The 23,048-nt window shown below is 35.8% G+C and overlaps 4 protein-coding genes across 4 annotated transcripts; 1 reads left to right on the top strand and 3 right to left on the bottom strand.

Annotated features, from left to right (window-relative positions):
• Positions 1–1,202: 1,202 nt before the first annotated feature.
• LOC107045863 lies at positions 1,203–5,119 on the bottom strand. Its single transcript, XM_015268270.1, has 2 exons — positions 5,032–5,119; positions 1,203–1,628 (listed from the first exon to the last, which is right to left on the bottom strand). Exons 1-2 carry the CDS (start codon positions 5,101–5,103, stop codon positions 1,224–1,226), a joined length of 477 nt encoding a protein of 158 aa, XP_015123756.1. The 5' UTR covers positions 5,104–5,119; the 3' UTR covers positions 1,203–1,223.
• A 2,515-nt stretch (positions 5,120–7,634) lies between these two features.
• LOC107046319 (exonuclease 1) lies at positions 7,635–12,390 on the bottom strand. The gene is made up of 3 exons (XM_015268914.2): positions 11,951–12,390; positions 11,744–11,863; positions 7,635–10,598 (listed from the first exon to the last, which is right to left on the bottom strand). Exons 1-3 carry the CDS (start codon positions 12,112–12,114, stop codon positions 8,300–8,302), a joined length of 2,583 nt encoding a protein of 860 aa, XP_015124400.1. The 5' UTR covers positions 12,115–12,390; the 3' UTR covers positions 7,635–8,299.
• LOC107046326 (c-Myc-binding protein) lies at positions 12,375–13,630 on the top strand. The gene is made up of 3 exons (XM_015268927.2): positions 12,375–12,598; positions 12,703–12,824; positions 12,946–13,630. Exons 1-3 carry the CDS (start codon positions 12,584–12,586, stop codon positions 13,085–13,087), a joined length of 279 nt encoding a protein of 92 aa, XP_015124413.1. The 5' UTR covers positions 12,375–12,583; the 3' UTR covers positions 13,088–13,630.
• A 610-nt stretch (positions 13,631–14,240) lies between these two features.
• LOC107045832 (prefoldin subunit 3) lies at positions 14,241–16,510 on the bottom strand. The gene is made up of 2 exons (XM_015268216.1): positions 16,309–16,510; positions 14,241–14,820 (listed from the first exon to the last, which is right to left on the bottom strand). The coding sequence occupies exons 1-2, from the start codon at positions 16,390–16,392 to the stop codon at positions 14,329–14,331; spliced, it is 576 nt and encodes a 191-aa protein (XP_015123702.1). The 5' UTR covers positions 16,393–16,510; the 3' UTR covers positions 14,241–14,328.
• Positions 16,511–23,048: the final 6,538 nt, after the last annotated feature.

Here is a 23,048-nt window from a genome sequence, read left to right as displayed (position 1 = left end):
ACTTTTCCTGAGGCGCACCTCAGCTTATATAGGCCCGAGTGATCGGAGACTATCATCCACCATGAACAGACATCGGCATAATCGAAATTTTGAATTACAGTTAAATTTGAAATAAGCCAATTGTTAATATTACTCACCAATTTTTTAAATTTAAAAATAACCATCAATTTAAATTTCAAATTCCGAATTATTTTATCAACTAATAATTGAGAAATTAAATTACCAATTATTATATTAATTTTCAACGTTTAATTGCGATAAATAAATCTAAATTACCAAGGTGCAGCTTCTCATAATATTACTAAAAGTAATGACTGATGCCGATCTATGATCACGAAGAATGTTAAACACACGGTGACACCAGTTTTCGATAATTTGTGAATGCACAGAATCATTAAATTAACAGGATACGGAGACAATGATGAGCTGGGCGCCACTCCTCTCTATAATTTTGGTAATAATCAATTTTGAAAAGAGTCCTTCACATTTTCATGGGTCAATACATGGTATCGCCCCCGTACGTGTGGGGTTGAGGCCTTGAAGTTATGACTGATGAGTCTTGTTTCTGTGTGAGTCTCGAGCCGAAAGGCGAGGGCTGTAATCACACTCGTCGTTTACCAACTCGTTAGGTAAAATACCATTGTATGACGATAAAAGCATATGCTTCCCGGTATGACATATAGTGTTTTAAAATTACTCTTGAAATTTCAAATAAAAAAACTTGAAATTTTGAACAACACTAAATTTAGATGAAATTTATCTCTATTTTGTCACTGAAAAATTAGGTTACTTCTTTGAATATTCAATGAACTTCTAATTTCGCGGTCCACACGACAAGGAAAATTATTGAAAATAATAAAAATTCAGGACGTTATTGTACAGAATTTTCAATTTATTGAAAATTCAATTGAATTAAATATTTAATTTTCATATTGAGGTCTAAAATTTAAGCTGTCCTTGAGATATTAATTTTGTTTGATTTTTAAGATGAATGGAAACTCATGAATGATGTGGTCTTAAATTACATTAAACTCACAACATTGAGAATTCAATTGCAATCGTAACTGGAAATGAAACTAATTCATAACAGTGTAATGAGTTGAAAAATGCAAGATGAGTCAACGCTTTTTAGTTTTTTCATTTTTATTCTCATAACAAATTATTCAGATGTACTGTCATGGAATACTTTAAGAAATGGGTAATCAAGCGAGTCATCACCAAATTTAGGCATTATTTTTTAGCGGAACCTCCTTAGCAGTTTCTCCGGCTGCTTTGCCGGAGCCTCCTCCACAAGGTTTGTCCGGCTGCTCGGCCGGAGCTTCATCCACAGGTTTGTCCGGTTGAATGGCCGGAACGTCGTTTGAGGACTTCACCGGGTTTTCGTTATTAGGCTCTTCTGGCTGTTTGGTGTGTTTTCCGAACAATTTCAATACAAATCGGAAAGGTAATTTGACAAGTACCATTTTGGTATTCCACGATTGTATACTAGCATTATAAAGGGTCTTTCCAGTCTCAATCATGGAGTCCATGTTATCCCTGAAAACCTTCTCTTTCTCATCAAGAATCTCGTAAGCAGCTTTTCCAATTTTGTTGAATAAATCGTCCTGATTTGATGGTAGATGCAAAAACTAGGAAAATAGAAATTTTTTGTAAGGAGACAAATAAAAATATATTTAAAAACTAGCAATGTGAACATTTTTATGAGAGTTTCAAAAATTATTATTAATCCACTCGGAAGAAAACTCTAATAGTTGAAACATAGTTACTTGAGACAAGTAATTTTTCTTCAATCGCTTAATTCTCCGCATCTCGATTACTCACCTGGTCTGAGAAAAGGTCTCATGGCTTAAAATGTTTCTGTTCTCAAGTATGATTGAATTGCAAATGAACTCACTCAAATTGCGTAGAAGAATCGTCAATCTTTAAGTATTTATTGTTTTCATGTTTTTTTATGCACTTTCAATATTTCGATGCGTGTGATATATTATTCATGATGTAACGTGGAACGATAGTGATAAATGAGAATTTATTCGAGTTCCGTGAAGCGCAAACGTTCTGAGATTGAAGCCATTGAATAGTATATTTCGTAACAAGTGCAAAAAAGTGTTTTTTGGCGAGTGAGAGGTTTATATCACGAGCCGAAGGCGAGTGATATAATCCCACGAGCTAAAAAACATTTTTTCACGAGTTACGAACAATATTTTTCATCACAATGTGGCGGAAAGTGGACTTTTAGGCACGCGGAGCGTGCCGAAAAGTTCACTTTTCGTCACAGCGTGATGAAAAATAATTTACTTCTCTCAAGTAAATGTGGTCTACGTATTAGAAAATTTTGTTCTCAGTGTAGTATCGACATGAAGAGAAAAAAATTGCTGTAGAGCGTGGTGAAGTGGGTTCATTTCAACAGTCATGAATAAAGTCGCGTGCCAGCGCCAGAAATTTGATTGCGAAATGCAATTGATTTCCTCGTAAATGCGAGAAAAATTACTGTACTGCAAAGCAAAATTTCTGGTTCGATATATGGTACAAAAGCAAGAAAATAAAAATTGAATATAAAGTACTAGAAAATCGTGGTAAATTTTACTATACGAAAGGTAATCAATAGTTGAGCGAAATTGTAGTTCAATAAAAAATCCCCTTTGCGGAGGATATCTTAGGGGAGGGTGGGGTAAAACGGACACTTTAGACTCTTTGAAAATTATTCATAACTTAGAAACAAATTGATCAATTGAGCTCAGTTTAGGCTGGTCGCAAAGGGAAAGAATTGTTCTTTGTATCGAAAAAAAAATTATTAAATTTTATCAACATTTCAACACCTCATTAACATTTTTAAAAAAGTCAAGTGTCCGTTTTACCCCAACCTCTTCTACTATTCGTTCGATAACAAAATATAGCTATGGATGTAAAAATTACTGCTGCCTGGACACGAAAAATTTTGCAAACGGTAGGGTATTTTTTTCTGGATGTGAAGAACATGAGGCGGACGAAAGTGAAATTTTACCATACCGTGTTTGGTAAAAAATATCATTCTCCGTCACAGAAAAATTACTCCTCGTACATGAATGATTACACAATATTAAGCAATCATTTACATCTATAGGATAATTTTTGATTGCATGAATGGCAAATTTTACAATTGCGGCACAAATTATCCTCACGTTAGCGAATAGCTTCCGCTCCACGATTACATGCCTTGTTCGGTATTTTTTTTCCAACTTTTTTCTCCGTGTAGCCGAGATTTTCAGGCGCCAGTGAAACAAACCTACACTGAGAGAAAAACAACAAAGTTCTCAAACAAGTCTTACTTTTGCCCGGAAAATAGTTTTTTGAAAATTATCAAAAAATATTTTTTTTGTGCCAAATATGCAGAGAATGCGCCGAAATGAAAAAATATTGTCGCAAAAATAGATTTAGTAGTTTAAAAAAAAGTGCATTCTCTGATACACGCAAAAAATGTAATTTCTGGCACTACTCCTTCGTTATTCGATACTCCCATACGTATTTTGCTCCCGAAAAATCTTTGTTTTATGTGGGATAACAAGGGATAGTAGTTTTTCGTTTCGACTGCCTAATAATCACGGACAAGAAAGGAACCCTTTAATGAAACAATAATAATGATATGATAGGAATCTTGTAACTTAGGGATAAAATATTTGTTGATAAATTTTCCTCTATATGAGATATTTTCATCCTCAAAAGACACCGTCTGATGTGAATAAGAGGAGGGTGTGCCTGTACCGCCCACCTAAGGGGAAATTCCAGTTTTATATTTTATATTTCAACATGAGTATAAAAAACGTATTTGTGAGACTTCTTTAACTATTGAACTCGTTATTCTCGAAGTGTAGACGCCTAATTCTCCTTAGAATCCACAAAATTCATTGAAAATAAAAGACAGAGCCTATTGAGCGGTATTACCCGCCATCGAGTAATACCGCTCGGCACGATTCCAATGCCGCTCATAGGGTTTTGCGTGTATCGCTCACGCCGCAACCTAACCTGTACTCGAGTGCTGTCGAGCAACTACGTGGCCGATCCTATGACCGGTATTACCGGCTCCGCTCGGTGTCAACAAAATTGTTGATAATTATTGACACGAGTGGAATTTTGAGTTCGAATTGGTCTCAAATTACGCGTGAAAGTACCACGAATCGAATAACCACAGTTTAATATGAGAATTCAGCGTTTGAAACTATCAAAAACCTTAATTACAAGTCCACAAATTTTGCACTGTAAAGACCTCAAAACTTCGTTACGTGTTTTTTCATATTTCAAGTGGTAAATAAATCAAAATTTTTCCGACAATCACATCCTATCATCAAATTCTTCATGATCAGGAACAGAAAGAAATTTTCAAGTTGATGNAATTCAGCGTTTGAAACTATCAAAAACCTTAATTACAAGTCCACAAATTTTGCACTGTAAAGACCTCAAAACTTCGTTACGTGTTTTTTCATATTTCAAGTGGTAAATAAATTAAAATTTTTCCGACAATCACATCCTATCATCAAATTCTTCATGATCAGGAACAGAAAGAAATTTTCAAGTTGATGGTTGTGGACAAAATCGTGTGAGCGGTATTACCCGCTGAGCGGTACAGGCACACCCTCCCCTATCCGCCTCTTGAGCTAAATATTTCGATGCTGTCGAAAGCAGAACAATTATTCATGTTTGAGACTTTTAAATTCGAACCAAACAAATTCTTTTTTGGCAATTTTCAACTAACGATTTTGTTGGCCCAAACAAGATTTCTTTGGCAACGTATTTGTTTTTCTCTCAGTATATGTTACGTTAAAAGCACAATACTTTTCTTAGTATTTTCACCTAAGTGTACTTGAACAGCAATAGGACAATCAAAAATAACAAGAAGAAAGAATAATAAATGTTTGCCATATGCGTAGAATGAAAATAATAGCAGAAAATAATTTCGTCACAAAATTCAATGAAGACAAGAATTTAAAAGATTTTAATTTCGTCTAGAGGAATTACTTTTGAAGAATTAAAATATTTTTCAATGTTCTTATAGCTTACAGTATGCTTCGGTGCAGAGTGAACAAAATAAGCGCAAGCAAGAGCTATAACACAGAATTTTTTAAACACCATCTTTTTTTAGTACTTGAAATCTTCGGTTCAGTGACTAGTGTTAACTGACAGATGAAACACTCATGGGCCTATTTATATTTATATCAAAATCGAACATCATTTAGGTCACATGTGGACAAATATTGCGCAAGGATTGTGTTGATGTAGTCGAGCAAATTGTTCAATGGTAGTTCTAATGTCAAATTTTAGACACTAGTTGTCATTTTATCTCAAATTACATGTGAAAGTACCGCGAATCGAATAACCACAGTTTAATATGAGAATTCAGCGTTTGAAACTATCAAAAACCTTAATTACAAGTCCACAAATTTTGCACTGTANCTGTTTTTAATTATATGACGTTCAAAATTTGAGCATTCTATTCTCATTCTACGCTTGCAATTCTCAGAACAATCGAAAAACAGTTAAACGATTCAGTAGCGAAGCGGTAAACCGAGTTAAGTCGTTTTTTACTATTGGCTAGTTTTTGACGAATATCTCGGAATCTAAAAGAGATAGAAAGATTTTTGTCATGACCTTTTTTGTAGAGCCAATAGAGTGTAATAAAAAAAGTCATGAGAAAAATTTTGCTATCTCTCTTAGATTCCGAGATATTCAGCAAAAACTGGCTAATAGTCAAAATCGACTTAACTCGGTTTACCGCTTCACTACTGGATTGTTTCACGCATTACGTACGTTTCGCGGTGTGTCCATTGCGACATCATCTGAACACGTCCTATTTTTTGTGATACCTGCCGACTTTACTGTTCGGAACGATAGTGGGGGTAAAGTGATTGTTGTTGTGCAGTGGTTGTGGTTGTTGTTGTGTTGTTATGAATTCGCTTTATGCTCTTTACGCACGCCGTGTGGAAAACAACCGCTTAACGCACACTAAATCGTTTCGAAAAATGCGCTTTCTGGACAGATATCACAAAATAGTATATTTCGTAACGAGTGCAAAAAAGTGTTTTTTGGCGAGTGGGAGGTTTATATCACGAGCCGAAGGCGAGTGATATAATCCCACGAGCTAATAAACATTTTTTCACGAGTTACGAACAATATTTTTCATCACAATGTGGCGGAAATTGCACTTTTAGGCACGCAGAGCGTGCCGAAAAGTTCACTTTTCGTCACAGCGTGATGAAAAAGTGTTTTTTGATCCGTTTGAGGGGTATAGTGCTCGCCGAAGATGCGTGCTACTCTCCCGAGGATTAAAGAACACGTTTTCCCGCAATCTCGAACCCTATTTTTCAGCACACTGTGTGGAAAGTAGAGATGTGGAATGATCATTTTCCCTTTCGGTCAGGTCAGTCAAAATGACCCTCACAGTTAAGCTGAGTCAGACTCATACCAAAATGACGATAAATCGCCTATATCGTTGCCAATTCCCCGTCATGTTTATTTCGGGCATTTTTTAAGTGTTTGATCCGAAAACGTTTTAATAGAATTGAATTATGATCATTTATTATTTTATTTATTATTATCATTTATGATTTTATGTCAATGACATAAAATATTGTATGTCACATGACGATGTAAGTATCTGATGATTAATAGATAATATACTATTATCTATTAATTATTATCAATGGCTCTCTTCTCAATGATAGAACTCCCTGGAATAGTGTTCAAAAATTGAGGCTCATCTATATACATGGAAATTGACGCTCAAAATTTATTTCGTCAATCCCTGCTTATAGCCAATCGTAATTTTTTTCTGACCATACACCGAGAAAAAAAACGACAAAATTCTCAAACAAGTCTTACTTGTGCCAAGAAAATAGTTTTTTGAAAATGATCAAAAAGGGATTTTTTTGTGCCAAACATGCAGAGTGCGCCGGAATGAAAAATTTTTGTCGCAAAAATAGATTTAGTAGTTAAAAAAAAATGCATTCTTTGTACACGCAAATAATGTCATTTCTGGCACTACTTCTTCGTTATTCGATACTCCCATACGTCTTTTGCTGCCGAAAAATCTTTGTTTTATGCGAAACACGGGATAGTAGTTCTTGTTTCAACTGTCTAATAATCACAGACAAAAAATGGACCCTTAAATGAAACAATAAGAATGATATGATAGCAATCTTGTAACTTTGGGATAAAATATTTGTTGATAAATTTTCCTCTATACGAGATATTTTCAGCCTGAAAAGGCACCGTCTGGTGTGAATTGTCCGCCTCTTGAACGAACTATTTCGTTCCTGTCGAAAGCAGAACAATTATTCATGTTTGAGACTTTCAAATTCGAACCAAACAAATTCTTTTTTGGCAATTTTCAACTAGCGATTTTGTTGGCCAAAATAAGACTTGTTTGACAATGTGTTTGTTTTTCTCTCAGTGTATGGTCAGATTCTCGGCGCCGTAATTATCGATCATGACAAGGTCACGCATAAGTGATGAAACGGGAAAATTTTCAAGCAGGTATCGCAAGGAAAGAAACGAAATACCCTTGTTTAATTAAGAATAGTTGAATTCCTGTCTCGAGTTCATGCAACAATCAAGGGGCTTCTCATACTACGGACACTGCAGACATCAATAAAACAACCAGTGAGTATCGTTTGTAACAAATATCTTTATGAAAAACTTTCATCAAAACAGTAGATACATAATGAACTGCTCATAGATCGACGAAAACGAATAAATTGTTACATGGAAATTAAATAATAAATTTGTACATAAAATCTATGAAGCTCGATCATGAGAAAACATTAATTCCTACTTAAACAAAGGAGTTATACTCATAAACAAAAAACTGGAATTGGCAGCTTTTTTTTATTTTCATTTGAGTATTCCCTGAGTCATGAATTTTACCAGTCTTGAAATATAGTATCAATATTACTAATCCCTGAAATAATCGTTCATCAAGTGGAATAAGGCTGAATACAAAGAGTTTCTCAGTGTTACAAGAAACTAAAACAATGGAATCGATTGATATTTCGATGGAGTAATAATGGAGTAATAACAGGAATGAAATTCTAGAAATACAATTTTATCACAGTAAAAATGATTTTTCGTCTCGGGAATGAACAAAAATTGAAAAACGAAAAAGTATATTCATTTCATCCATTGTTTGCTGCTATTCATAGTACCTTGAAAGAAGTAATACTGCATAAATTCAACGATCTCCTTATTCCACCTGTAACTCTGAAGATTCTGTTTCTCTCAATTCTCTAAAGACAGAACCAGCTATCTATCTCTCCTCAAAATTCTACGTAGATCATTGTTTAACGGTGTCTTTCTTCCTAAATCCATACATATTCAGCAGACTCTGCTGAGAGTCAACAGGAGGTAGTTTCTTCGAGACTTGCGGACGTTTCGAGCCTCTAGATCTATTACTCTGAGAGGAGCTCTTCTGCGAGGACGTGGAGGGCTTGCTATTCAAAAAATTGATTGTTCTATCACGGCTTTTGGTATTTGACCAGTTGAAAAAATTGCTCCTTGGACTATTCACAGGTTCAGTACTCCCAAAGAGCTCGAAATCATCTGGACTTGGAACCCTGACATTTCTCTCTCCAGGACTCTTCAAACCGTATTTCTTGATCGTAATGTTCAATCCTGAGGTGCTTGTCTCAATTTTTGAAAAATTATCTGCGAGTTCTGAGGAAGAATTATCTGGACTAATGTTCTTCCCTGTTGTGTCTTCTTTCATGTCGACACCTGAGTCTGTTCTCGATAAAATTTGACCGTTCTCCAAAGGCTTGACATAATCGTTTATAAAAATATTGACATTATCATCGTTTTCTTTACAAGAGCCTTGACTAAGAGGCAACTCTTCTTCGTCCTCAGGACTCTCTGGAATTATCACATTGACTTTCTTCCCATCGAAACTATTCCTAGGGGTTCTGTAATCATCGTCTCTTCTTCTCATCTCGTCAACAGCTGAATTATCCCTCAACGTCTCATCCTCGTCCATCGTCTCTGGAATTATCACATTTTCCTTTAGCCTTTCTACACCTCCTTTCTGGGCTTGAGGAGACGCCGTCTCGTCATTAATTTCAGTGTGCACAGTTTCTGGTATTATCACATGATTTTGAACTATTTTACCCTCTGAATTGGTAGGAATCAATTCATCCTGAGTCTCTGGGATGATAATATTCCTCCTGACAATTTTTCTCTCAAAATCCACGCGTAGAATCTGAGGCACCAATTCCTCCTGAGTCTCTGGGATTATCACAGCTTCTTTATCTTCACCACTGGTTCCTGATCGAGAGAAGAATTTACTCTCAGTGACTACTGTTTCATCCACAATCGTAGGTTGAAGGGCAATAATAGTGTGTTTAGGACGTCTTCGCCCTCGTGGAACCAACGACGGTGAGGTTTCAGTGAGTGCTGGCTTCTTCAAGAACGGATTGAACTTTCTCGGTGAAGATGTGGGCGTCGAGAAGTTGTCATCCTGCTCCACCTTCTCCTTCACCTTTTCAGGCTGTTTCTCATCACTCTTCATTATTTTGGTGTTCCCATACAGCTTGAATAAATCTTCCTTGCTTAATTCTTTGTCCAAATGCTCAGAGGATCGTTTCACAGGACTAGAACATGAGTTCTTCGAGTTGATCCTCTGCTTAGAAGGACTGATCTTCCTCCTGACGCTCTTGGTGTCCATCACAACGCTTCTTCCAACTGTATCTGGCCAGTTGGTGGCTTCAGAGGGTGCAGGCTCGACTGCAGGAATCTTCACCTTGAAATTACTGGACCAGATGCTGGGATGTTGAGCAGAGGGAGTCTCATGCCAGCCATTGGTCCTCTTCTTTGGGGGCAATCGATGATCAGGATCGAAGTCATTGAGTTTCTTGAATCCAAAGGGAGTGCAGTTGCCGAGAGCTAGTTGATAAGCCAATTCCTCGTCCACTGGCTCTCCAGCGTGATAAAGCTGCTCTGGAGTCACCTCTGGAGGTGGTGCATTCAGTCTCACTTGTGTCCTCCTCAGGGGGCAGTAAACCAACTGATGTTTGAAGGTCACCAGGGCTCTTACGAATGCTTCACGATATTCTTTGGTAATGATAACATTTTTATTTATGTATGTGCTTAGACGACCCAGAGCATTGTAGACGTCCTCGTCGTTATTCCTCTGAGCGAATTTGAGAGCTTTCACAAGGCCAACACCTGGAAGAGATGGGAGATAATCACAGCCAGAGAGGATGCACATGTGACGAAATTTCTCGATGGTGAAGTCATCCTGACGAAGGCCCATCGACAGGTACAGACGATCCTGCTCTACGAGAGTTCCGCAGCCAAATTTGTCCATCTTGAAGAGGATTTTCTTGCAACCGAAGAGCGTGAGATCACTGTCCTCTGTTATCACGAAGTCAGCAATTCCGGAGATGTTCAAGTATGCCAATTGTGCATCTGCCTCGTAAGGAGCTACGATGCAGTCAATGTTCAATTCCTGACATTTCTTGATTACGTTCAAAGCCATTTCGTGGCTCACGTCAATTGCGCGTTTCAATAGGTTTTTTCCTTGCTCAATTTCACCCATTTTCATCAGTTCCGTGGCTCGTTTACGGTTTGCATCCCTCTGTCTGTAATGAGAAAGAAATAATGGGATATTTATTTCATTGAGGAAAACTATTCGATAATATTAATGAGGTAACGGACTTGTATGAATTATATAGCGGTCCATTGGAATTCCCTGCACGATCTCTCGTGAACGCCGTATTAAGGATAGTATGGCGAGGTACCAAAAATGTAAATTGAGTTCTGCAAATGTTTAGGCTGGAGGTTTTATCTCAGGGCCATCCATGAAATTTGAAATTTCTGATGAAAACCACTCACGAGATAATCCTGTAGTATTTTTGCACTTTAAAATTGGCTCTTATGCGGAAACACTGGTTTTGCCACAAAAAAGCAGAGAAAAACTTGGAACTCGTGAACTGTTATTTATCAAAAATGTTTGTCCTTTTTCCAAAAAATCGAATTCCTTCATTTTCGAAGAAAATTCGGTAATTTTTTATGCTTCAAAATGAAAATAATATAATATATTTATGAATATTTATGATAATTAAGATAACTTAGTTAGAATACCTTTAACGAAATTGAATCAACCAATTTCTTCTCATACACGGGCTTTTATAAGATTTATTTTCAAATAAATAATTCACCTACTGGAATACTCCGAAAATAAAAATAAAAATAGAAGACAACGTAAAGAAATATACTGGATTTAATCACAAGTAAAACTTGGGGTATGCAGTTAAATAATATGAAAAACTAATAGAAAAACCTAGCGAATTTGTTGGACAATTCTAGGGGATTTCTATCAAACTTTCTATTAGTTTTTGACCAATTTTATTGGAATGCTCAATAGAAAATATTCTATAGAAAAAATCAATAGAATCCGATCTGTTACACAACTTATTCTATTGAGATATTTTCTGTAAAATTTCCTCTGCTCACATTTTCCGAGTTTTTTTGTTTCATTCTCTTGATGAAAAAAAAGAAAAATAGAATGATAAAAAACTTAGAAAATTTGAGTCGAGGAAGTTCTATAGAAAAATCGAATTCCATTGACTTTTTCTATAGAATATTTTCTATCAAACATTTGAATAGAATCATCCAAAAACTAATAGAAAGTTGGCTAGATTTTTCTAAAACGTATATAATATTCACTTTGACTTCCAATTGAACCAAGGAAACAACATGAATGAAAATCTAGTCTTATTCTTACTCTCTTCGTTTGAGCTCAGTCTCAGCTTTAGCAGGCAAGTGACGACCATCGAACACCAAAATCGGTTTTATCTTGAATTTTAATAACAGATTAACATAATTCATACAGTACGTGACGTATCTGAAACCCCAAAATAAAGAATTAATAAATGTTTTTCAATGGTTTAATACTTTCTGTCAGGAATATCAGTTTTCTCTCATTTCTTACCCATCAGTCTTCACTCCCATTGCCAATTTATCAGCACAAGTAAAAACACCCTTGTGCAGCCAACAATAAGTGTCAACAGCAGCTGTGCCCCCAGTGAATTCCTGGAGAGACACCTTCTTTGCTGTTTTCTTCTCCAAAAATGGGAGCAAACCCGTGATACCCATTTTGTAAGTCTCTGATATTCGTGCACAATTGACAAAGACTGGCTTTACTGTTGATACATTCCCTCAACCTCAATTATTCATTTAATTGACAGATTGTTCCACTAAACTCATGCCCCGAAAACTCAGGATCGACACGTTTCGTTGTTTTTTTTATCAAAAACAATTTGCGAAAACGACTGTTATGAAAATATTTGCCTCTTTCGTTACATATTTTGTCGCTTGTGTACGTGAATAAACATTTAGGCGCGCAAAGACAATGTGACGTGATAAACCAAGATGGCGATGCCATATTGGAGCAGGGCGAATTCACAAAAAAAACCGGCGTCGTGACTCGTATTCGTATCCCTTGTCGTATCATTGCTCCATTATTTCGGAACTCTTTTATTTTATCTCATTGAGTGAATTGACATTTGCGTCCAATAAATTATCAGAAAATTTATTCACAAAGGACTGAAGAAAAATTGGAAGAATGTCAAACTACAAGGTGAACTATTTTTCATAATGCATGTACACAAATGATAATTCTAGAATTAACCTCACGCGAAGGATTGAGGAGAATTCGATAAAAGGATATTTAATTGTCCTTAGCCAAATGAATCTAAGAGGGAGGAGTTCAGGAGGTATTTGGAGCGTGCTGGGGTGCTAGATGCCCTGACGAAGGTCCTCGTGATGTTGTACGAGGAGCCTGAGAAGCCTGACGATGCTTTGGAGTATCCTTTACCATTCCATAATTTCCATGAATTGAATCGTTTTTTTTTGCATAATTATGTCCATTCATTGTAACATCATAACCGAAAGATTTTGATCGATTGGACTTAATGAACAATTCAGATTCATTCGTAAACACCTGGGAGGAATAACAGAAGCCACTCTCGAGGTGGAGAGTCTCGAGAAGAAACTGGAGGACGTTGAGGCTGAGAACAGAGAGCTCAAAGCAAAACTAGCTAAACTGGACATCAGTGGTGACGAATAGACTGACCAAAAACCTAGATGATACGATTAAATCATTCCGAGCCTAGTCTTATTTTTAAACACAAATGGTCCATCCAACTTTGTGCCTTAATAGTATTAAATTCCAAATGTTTGGAAATTTCCCCATGAGATTCCAAAATTTATCATTAGTATACGTCGTAGACTCATTCGTTCAATTTGAGGATCACTCGTGGATTTTTCCACTCATGTCATTGGCTTCTCATTGGGAAATTTGATATCCTTAGACGAGAGAAAGTACAAAGTGTTGAAGTTTCTTAACATTGAAAAATATATATGAACTGGCCAATTATTATAAAATGATATATAAATAAATTTTCATATTGATCGTGTAAAGTACTCCAATTTCGTTCAAATTATTTCATAATACAGTGCATGAGAATTTAGACAGTTAATTATTTATTATGAATATTATGTCGTCTTTGCTGCTTGTCTCCTCGTGACGTCCCAATTGTAAACACGAGCCATATTAACATCAGTTATTGTGAATTCATCTCTCGCAAAGTCTGAGAAGCCTGACAATGCTTTGGAGTATCTTTTACCTTTCGATAATTCCTATGAATTGAATCGTTTTTTTTTTTGCATAATTATGTCCATTCATTGTAACATCATAACCGAAAGATTTTGATCGATTGGACTTAATGAACAATTCAGATTCATTCGTAAACACCTGGGAGGAATAACTGAAGCCACTCTCGAGGTGGAGAGTGTCGAGAAGAAACTGGAGGACGTTGAGGCTGAGAATAGAGAGCTCGAAGCACAACTAGCTAAACTGGACATCAGTGGTGACGAATAGACTGACCAAAAACCTAGATGATACGATTGAATCATTCCGAGCTTAGTCTTATTTTTAAACACAAATGGTCCATCCAACTTTGTGCCTTAATACTATTAAATTCCAATTGTTTGGAAATTTCCCCATGAGATTCCAAAATTTATCATTAGTATACGTCGTAGACTCACTCTTTCAATTTAAGGATCACTCGTGGATTTTTCTACCTATGTTGTTGGCTTCTCATTGGGAAATTTGATGTCCTTAGACGAGAGAAAATACAAAGTGTTGAAGTTTATTAACATTGAAAAATATATATGAACTGGCCGATTATTATAACATAATATATAAATAAATTTTCGTATTGATCGTGTAAAGTACTCCAATTTCATTCAAATTAATTCATAATACAGTGCATGAAAATTTAGACAGTTGATTATTTATTATGAATATTATGTCGTCTTTGCTGCTTGTCTCCTCTTGACGTCCCAATTGTAAACACGAGCCATATTAACTTCAGTTGTTGTGAATTGATCTCTCACAAAGTCCAAATCGTGGTCAACATGATTGAGGTTCTTTTTAGCAGACTCGATGTTCTTTACCATCAGGTCTTGGGCGTCGTCAAGGGTGTACTCCAGCATGACGTTTGCTCCTAACCAGAGGCACACCTTTTCCGTGGGGGGTACTATCGCTTTTGCAAACACTTGGTCAGACAGGAGAAATTGCGTCTCCATGTCGTGACTATCGTCCTTCTCGGCTTGGAGTTTTTTAATCATCTCCAGGGATCTTTCCAATTCGGGAATTTGGGATTTTAGTCTACGCCTCTTATTCGCCAGGTTGTACTCCATGAATTTGTACTTGCTGTGATTCTCATCGAGTTTTTTTAAGACTTTTTCAACTTCGTTGTTGTTGTCAGGTTGAGCCATAAATGCATCAACATCTTCCTGTAATTAATTAGGATTGGAATTAGAGGTTTGTTGATTTCGGTTGGGAATTTTTAACAGGGGAAATAGTTTTTTGATGGGTAGCAAGGGTATTTAAGGATATACAAGTATCTTTTACAGTCTGGTACAAACTACACCATAGATTCAACCACCTTTAATCGCCAAATTTGTCAACTGAAATGCGTGAGAAAAATTTGAAAAAAATCATGAATATTCAGCGCCATTTAAATTATATTTTGCAATAAATTATTATTTTTTTAAACCTTCGTCATTGATAAATAAATAATTGAAATTGTTCAAACTTTTGGAAAACTAATTTTTTTAGGCATGAAATCGATTTCTGGTAAAATTCTGAGTATGAATAAATTTGTTGCGATTCCAAAAAAATGATTTTTATGGTGGAAAATTGATTATTTATAAATTATTCATAGAACATGCTGGTAATTTTAAAAAATTGCAATTTTCAAATTATTTCATCAATCTTCCTCCAAAAGTAAGTAGACTTCTTATTTTTATCAGATTTTTAAAATGTTTTCTAACGGTTTAATATCGAGGTTCAAATTGAGACCCGCAAAGTGTAAATAATAAAATCATTGTAATATATCCGGAAACTTGGGGTCAAATGGGGTCAAATGAAAGCTGTGATGTTCCACTACAAAAGGAGAAAAGCACTGGAGAAAAAATAGCCTTAGTATCCTTAAAGATATCCAAGTATCTTTTACCATTTGGTGCAGACCACAGTATAGATTCAATCATCAAATTTGTCAATTGAATTACATCAGAAAATTTGGAGAAAAATCGCGAATATGCAGCGTCATTCAAACTCCATTTGGCACAGAATTATTGTTCTTTTAAACACTCATTGTTTATAAAAAAATAATTGAAATTGTTTGAACTTTCGTATACTTTAATTTTTAGGCATGAAATAGATTTCTGGGAAAATTCTGAATATGAATAAATTTGTTGCGATTCCAAAAAAATTATTTTTATCGTGGAAAATTCATTGTTTATAAATTATTCATAGAAAATGCTCGTAATTTGAAAAAAATTGAAATTTTTAATTACTTCATCAATCTTGCTCCAAAAGTAAAGTTTCTATTTTTTTCAGATTTCTTAAATGTTTTCTAACGGTTCAATATCGAGATTCAAATTCAGACCTGCAAAGTTTAAATAATGAAATCATTGTAAAATATCCGAAAACTTGGGGTCAAATGGGGCTCAAATGAAAGCTCTGATGTACTTGGATATTCTTAAAGTGCAAAAAACTGGGAATGGAGTAATTGGCTCCAATAACATTGGCTTAAAGGAATGTATAAGGCAATTAGTGAAGAGAAGGGAATGATACAAATGCTGATCACTGCTCCTCGATGACATGAGTCTGATATTCATGACCATATTTGGCGCACAACTCCATTGTAACCACAAAGTTTTGACACATGAGCTCGGGACGGGTCAATGATTTTAGGCATGTCCAAGTGAATACTGTACCACAAATTGTGCCTCCGGAATTCCACTGTACGACTTCTTCTGATCACTCAGCTCAGTTTCTATTTTATTGTCACACTCCTCCATCTTGAAACGCTTCTTCAACTTCTTCGTTACAAAATCACCCGGTGAGTATAAGGACACGTGCAGGCTAGGCGGAGAATAGAAATTTTTATTTTCTGAACCAATCAACAACACAAATGTTGGGGCTGTTTCAAACGGACGATAAAGTAGAACTCTGTGGAACGCCATGATGCGCAACGAGAGTTGGCGCCACGCAAGCGGCAATTCAAATCGTTACAATCCGAGAATGCGAAATCAGCTGAGAAAACCTGGCGCTTTCTCCAAGAAATTCTATTGAATTTTTATTGGAACTCTGTAAAACGTCTATTGAAATATTCTATTTATTTTTTGCGCCAATTCCGTTGAAAATTATGCGACTCTCCGGTGTGTTTTAAAATTTTGATTTCTCTGTGACCCATTCTGTTGGGATTTTTTCTTTAATAATTCTTGGGCTTGAATCCTCTAAGTTTTTTTCCTTGGATTTTATTACGAGAAAAAGTAAAAAATACAGCGGAAAAAATTAGGAAAATTTGTGTTCAATAATTTCTATAGAAATATCCAATGTATCGAATTTTTACGTCATATTCTATTTTCTATGATTCATCTTCAATATGATTTATTGAGTGAAAAATTATTATTTCTCTACACGGAGAGAAACTTTCTAGAAAAATTCTAGGACGAGTACTGGAAAAAATCACAATCCACCGGCTGTGGAAAATTCTAGCGCTGTTAAGGTAAAGTTAAGGTTTCTTGGTATTTCTGTGAAAATTTCACAGAAATACGGGCAAAAATTGACGTTTTCTCCAATAAAATTTCTAGTACCGGCATTGGAATTTTTTCCTGGCCGTCACTTTGCGCCTCTTTTCCCGTGCTAGCACTAGAATTTTTCTAAAAAATTTCTCTCCGTGTAATTATACAATGGAAATCAATTTTTCAAAGACCTTTCATTTGTTGCTAATCGAGAATTTAAATGAATTGACTAATTTTTTATTATTCCATTGAATATGCACTCATTTGGAGGATAATTGTATGAATAATACCGGTCCTCGGTCATTTTCAATACTTGTCCCACTGAAAAAAATAATAACCGCCGAACTACGGCGAAAGACAAACTCTAATTGGCGCCGAAATTCCTTTCATTTCATTGACAATTTTTAGTAAAGATTTCAGATTTGAAAAAAAATAGCTTTTTGTGTAATTAAAGATTAAAAAGAAGCGTTTTCCCGTATAAACCCCGTCAACTTGAAGATAATGTTATATATGACGTCTCATTTTGAACGGTTTTTCATTTTTTTTGAGTGTGCCAAAGGCCGATTTGATAGCTTGAAACCCCGCAGAGATATTGGAGGCCAATTTGGAATTTTTTTTTTTGACAAAGACGAGCAATTGTTAAAAAACTATAATTCCCTCAATTGTCCGTATTTTTCAATTGCTCTTTTGTCTAATTGCCATCTTTTTAGAAAAAAAATCAGACCAAAATCCCCAGCGTCGGCATTTTGTCAAGTGTGAAAAAATCGTATAGAAATTTTCTATACAGATTACGTACAGAATCTCTATAGGATTTTCGTATATGATATTCGGATATTTCTATACGGATATTTTTTATACAAATCATTTCTATACGATTTCTATAGGTCTGATCCTATACGACCCACTGCCACATGTATAGAAACATTTCGTATGGAGTTGCGACATTTCTCTACGTTTTTCTCTGGAGCGTTTAGACATCTTTCGTATGAAAACAAAAACTTATGTAAAAATTTATGTATAGAAATAATTCGTATAGAAATATCCGAATAACATATACGGAAATCCTATAGAATTTCTATACGCATCTCGTATAGAAAATTTCTATACTATTTTTTCATACGTGGTCTTGCTAATTTAGCGTGGATCTGCTCTTATATCTTATGTCTATTTGTATGGTCAAATTCAATTCGATATTCTACGTTTTATATCCACTGAGGTAATGCAATTTCAACTGGGAGACAATCACAACAATTTGCTTCTGCATGAATTTCTTTTTCCACTGACAACTGTCAAAGCGAATGATGAATCTCCTACCTCGGTCAAAGCGGCTTTGAATCAAATTTTTTAGGCCATGGTTGAATGGATTTCATCACTCATTTTTCGAGGAATCATTGAAAAATCAAATTTTGGAAAATGTCAATATCACTCCATCGCTTGATTATTGATAAACTGGGAAAAACTCGGTCACCATAGATACATACATATCACATGTACATAAGAACTTACATATTGAAATTCTACGTACTATGTTCTGTTATTCTAATACAAAAAATGGATGAATTTCGAATATAGGTCAGTTCGTCTAAACAAGTGTCTGACTCAAGGTAATCCGTTTATGACAATAACCCGAGAACAAATAATGGTATCACCACCACAGGTTGACACGTTCACGACAGTATTGAAGAAAATTTTTTTGGTCACAAGGTCGAAAAATTCAACTTTGAACAATATGAATATCACGAGAACAATACCATCGATCGAGGTGCATTTGACACCAATAGGTAGCGATGAATAGTTTTTACCAATTCAATGAATTTTTTGCCAATGATGAAGGATAGTCTGTTTGGTGTTCCTGAAAATCTGATACCGATGTTGAAAATCGGGAAAAAATTCAGAAGTCAAGAAAAAAAATTGTTGAAATTCGCATCTTTGCGCTTCATTGTACACAAGATCGACAACAATATTATTTTTAACGATACAATGCGAAAAAAAAATTATTTCTGCCGGAAAATTATATGTTCCCCTGAAGCGATCTCTTTTCGTGTTGAATCAATTTACTTTGCATAAACCTGATTTAAGAAGAAAATATACTTGATTCAAGTATATTATTCTTGATTCGAGTATAAAATATACTTGCGCTGTTAGAAAAAACAGAAACTTCAAGTTTCACTGAAAATTCAGTAAAATTCCAGAATTTTAAGCAACATAAAGACGAGAATTCCTTAATTTATTTGAATTTCCAATCTAATATGAATGTTCAGTGCCAAATTACATTGAATTTTCAGTGAAATCTGAAATTTCATGATTTTTTTCTCCCTAAATCGCACTCAGTGTCACTGTCCTGAAAATTCAAGAATATATTTACCGAAATTTTCTGCACGGAGAGAAATGTTCAGTAAAAATTACGGAACTCACAGTTCGCTCAGCGATTACGGAATCGACTAAGAAAATTTAAGTGACGGTATCGTAATTTTTCACAGGAGATTCAGGTAAAAATTACGGAGCGCTCTGGAAAAATTTCGTAATTTTACACAGAGAAAAAAATTCCAGAAAAATTACTGTGCCAGCACGGTAAAATGGGTTCGTTTGGACGGACCCGGAAAAATGACCGTGCCAGCACCGAAAAATTTGCTGTGAAGTACAAGAATTTTTCACGGTAAATCCGAGAAAAATTCCTGTAGCGCACGGCAGAAATTCCGGTGGTGGCACGGGAATTTTTCCGGGTCCGTCCAAATCAACTTATTTTACCGTGCTACCACAGTAATTTTTGTGGATTTTTTTTCTCCGTGTAGATCAAAATTACACGGAGAGAAATTTTCCAGAAAAATTCTAGTACGAGTACTGTGAAATATTCTTGTGTTGTTAACGTAAAATTTCTCGGGATTTCTGGTAAAATTTCTGGGGATTTATGTGAAATTTTAACAGAAATACGGGGAAAAATTCATGTTTTCCCCAGCAAAATTTCCAGTGTCAGCACTGGAATTTTGTCCTGGTTGTTACTTTGCGCCTCTTTTCCCGTGCTAGCATTTTAATTTTTCTAAAAAATTTCTTTCCGTGTATGTGACAGTTCCGTAAAATTTCCTACAACCACATTCCCCTCTGGAATTACGGAAAAGATACGTAATTTTTATCGAATATTTCTGTACGTGTGGTTTTCTATACATTCGTTATGAATGTATTGGCAACTCAAAAATACTAACTACTAGCCGAAATGTCACGTTGAAGTTATCATTGAAGAATTTTTCCGATTTCGATTTCATTAGTACGGCGTTTGCGCAATATTTGTTCATATTCGACCTACATCATGCTCGATTTTGATATAAATATGAATGGGTCCACGATTGTTCTATCAGTCAACGGTTATTCCCCAAACAGAAGATTTCACGTAGCAGAGAAAGATGGTGTCTAAAGTATTGTGTATCACACTCCTTGCCTGCACGTTTGTGCACGCTGCACCGAAGCACAGCGTAAGAACATTAAAAAATATTCATTTTTCTGAAAAATATTTCCTCTAACATTAAAATTAAGCTTGTTGGTGCTTGAATATTATAAAATGTTGCGATTTTTCTTGCTCTTATTCAATTTTGGAATGACATTATCATTCACATTCATGTCACAATCGTTTCCTCGATTGGATGCCGAAAAGATTGAAAATATTGCGGCAAGTTAGATCATTCTTGTGATAAATATAGAGTTTTCACACATCTGGACGGAAAGTTTGTACTTTGCTCCCTGATAAGCGAGAGGAAAGTGAGTACTTTCCGCTCTAGGGTGGAAAGTTACTTCCTCGGGCGGAAAGTGCTGATTTCTTTTCGTCCAAGGGCGAAGGGTGAGTCGTTCCATCCGCGGAAACAACTTTCCTCCCTTGAGCGGAAAGTATTCACCTTCCTCTCGCTCATCAGAAAGCCAAATGTAAACTTTCCTTTGCAGGCGTGTTAAAATTAGCAGATTGTGCAGCAAGCGAGGAAAACAAGACATTTCAATTCACGTGTGGATTACTGCCTGAGGCGAAGCCGACGAACACGCAGGTTTTGATGTCCTGTTTTCTTTCTTTACTAGGTGTAGATTCGTTAACTATTAAAGAATGATAGAGTCGAATATGACCAAATGAATATTCGTTGATAGTTAACGAATGGTTCACTTGAATGGCGAAAGTGAAGTCAAACACGGCTCCTCAAATATACATTCGTTAACTATTGACGAATGAAAATGTGGTGAGACCGAATAGATCCTTACCTCCAACAAAAATCCATTCGTTAACAATAACTAATCCGTTCTATCAGTGCACTACCGCAATTGTCCTGGTATTTTTTTCCCCGTGCAGTGACCCCCATTATTTTCGACACTGCGACGAAAATGTTCGAATTACTAATTACAAATCATATTTTTATGAGTCTCTAATGAAGGCAATATTTTTTCCAGTTTCTGCCGGGAGATCCCAACAAATTGATCGATAAAATCGAACAAGCCGCTATCTCGACTCTCGACGAAAATGAATTGAGTTTCGCCACCAAGGTTGATTCCGGGGTCGAGGCTTCGAAGGCCCTTTTCGACGCTGGTAAACAGTCGGTGGAAACTAAACTGATAATTGCCAAATTACCCATCCGATTCATCTCAAAATTGTTCAGCAAAACCAAAAAGTCAGAAGGGAATGCTGAAGATGAGGCCCTGGTTTTCATTCGCACCGAGCAGGCTGACGAATCTACGACCAAAAAGCCGGAGGACCCCACCACTAAACAGTAATGGACCAGTCTGATGAAGACTCGTTTGATTACTTCTTTTGAAATGTATTCATAATAACAGTACACCTGTAATTCGTTGTGAGAATGCAAAATGAATTAGTTGATTAATTATCCATTGTTTCATTTGGTTCCTACCCACTGACATTCGGAACAGTCATTTCAGAACTGATAATGCTCAAATCGGCCAATATTGGGCCAATACCTGTTGTCAAACAAGTCTTGTTTGGGCCAACAAAATCGCTAGTTGAAAATTGCCAAAAAAGAATTGTTTTGGTTCAAATTTGAAAGTCTCAAACATGAATAATTGATCTGCTTTCGACCGCAACGAAATATTTGGCTCAAGAGGCGGATAATTCGCACGAGACGGTGCCTCTTCAAGATGAAAATATCTCATATAGAGGAATATTTATCAACAAATATTTTATTCTCAAGTTGCAAGATTGCACATCAAGATTCCATATCATTATTATTGTTTCAGTTAAGGCTTCATTTCTTGTCTGTGATTATTGGACAGTCGAAACGAATAACTACCATCCCTTGTTTCGTGTAAACAAAGATTTTTCGGGAGCAAAATACATATGGGAGAATCGAATAACGAAGGAGTAGTGCTAGAAATTTTTTTTTATCGTTATTTTACATCGCTTCGACCCGGTTAGGGTATACTGCGATGATGATCAAGACTTTAAATGGTTAAATCGCACCATTCTACCAGGCCGGGATTTGAACTCGGCACCTTTCGCATGTGAGGCAACGAACTTACTTTTTTTTGTAATAAAATTTGTTTATTACTCTTATTTACAGGTTCTTATGTTGAATATAAACAAATTTATATAAAAAAATCCATCCTTAGGTCTAACAATTAATTGATACTGGCGAAAATGTCTTGGGAGACGAGTCTCAAACGAGCAACGAACTTCCCCACTGCGCCAAGCCACCGGATGAGTGCTAGAAATGATATTTCTTGCGTGTACAAAGAATGCAATTTTTTTTTTAACTACTAAATCTATTTTTACGACAAAAATTTTTCATTCCGGCGCACTCTCTGCCAGTTTGGCACAAACCAAGGCTTTTTTGATAATTTTCAAAAAACTACTTTCTTGCCATCAGTAAGACTTGTTTAAGAACTTTGTCGTTTTTCTCTCATTGCAGTCTTATATGACAATTGGTTCGTTTTTATAAACTCCAAAT

This window comes from Diachasma alloeum, unplaced genomic scaffold, assembly GCF_001412515.2.
Source record: "Diachasma alloeum isolate Michigan unplaced genomic scaffold, Dall2.0 Dall_scaffold_00181, whole genome shotgun sequence".
NCBI lineage: Eukaryota > Metazoa > Arthropoda > Insecta > Hymenoptera > Braconidae > Diachasma > Diachasma alloeum.
This window is presented reverse-complemented; position numbering and strand designations above follow the sequence as displayed.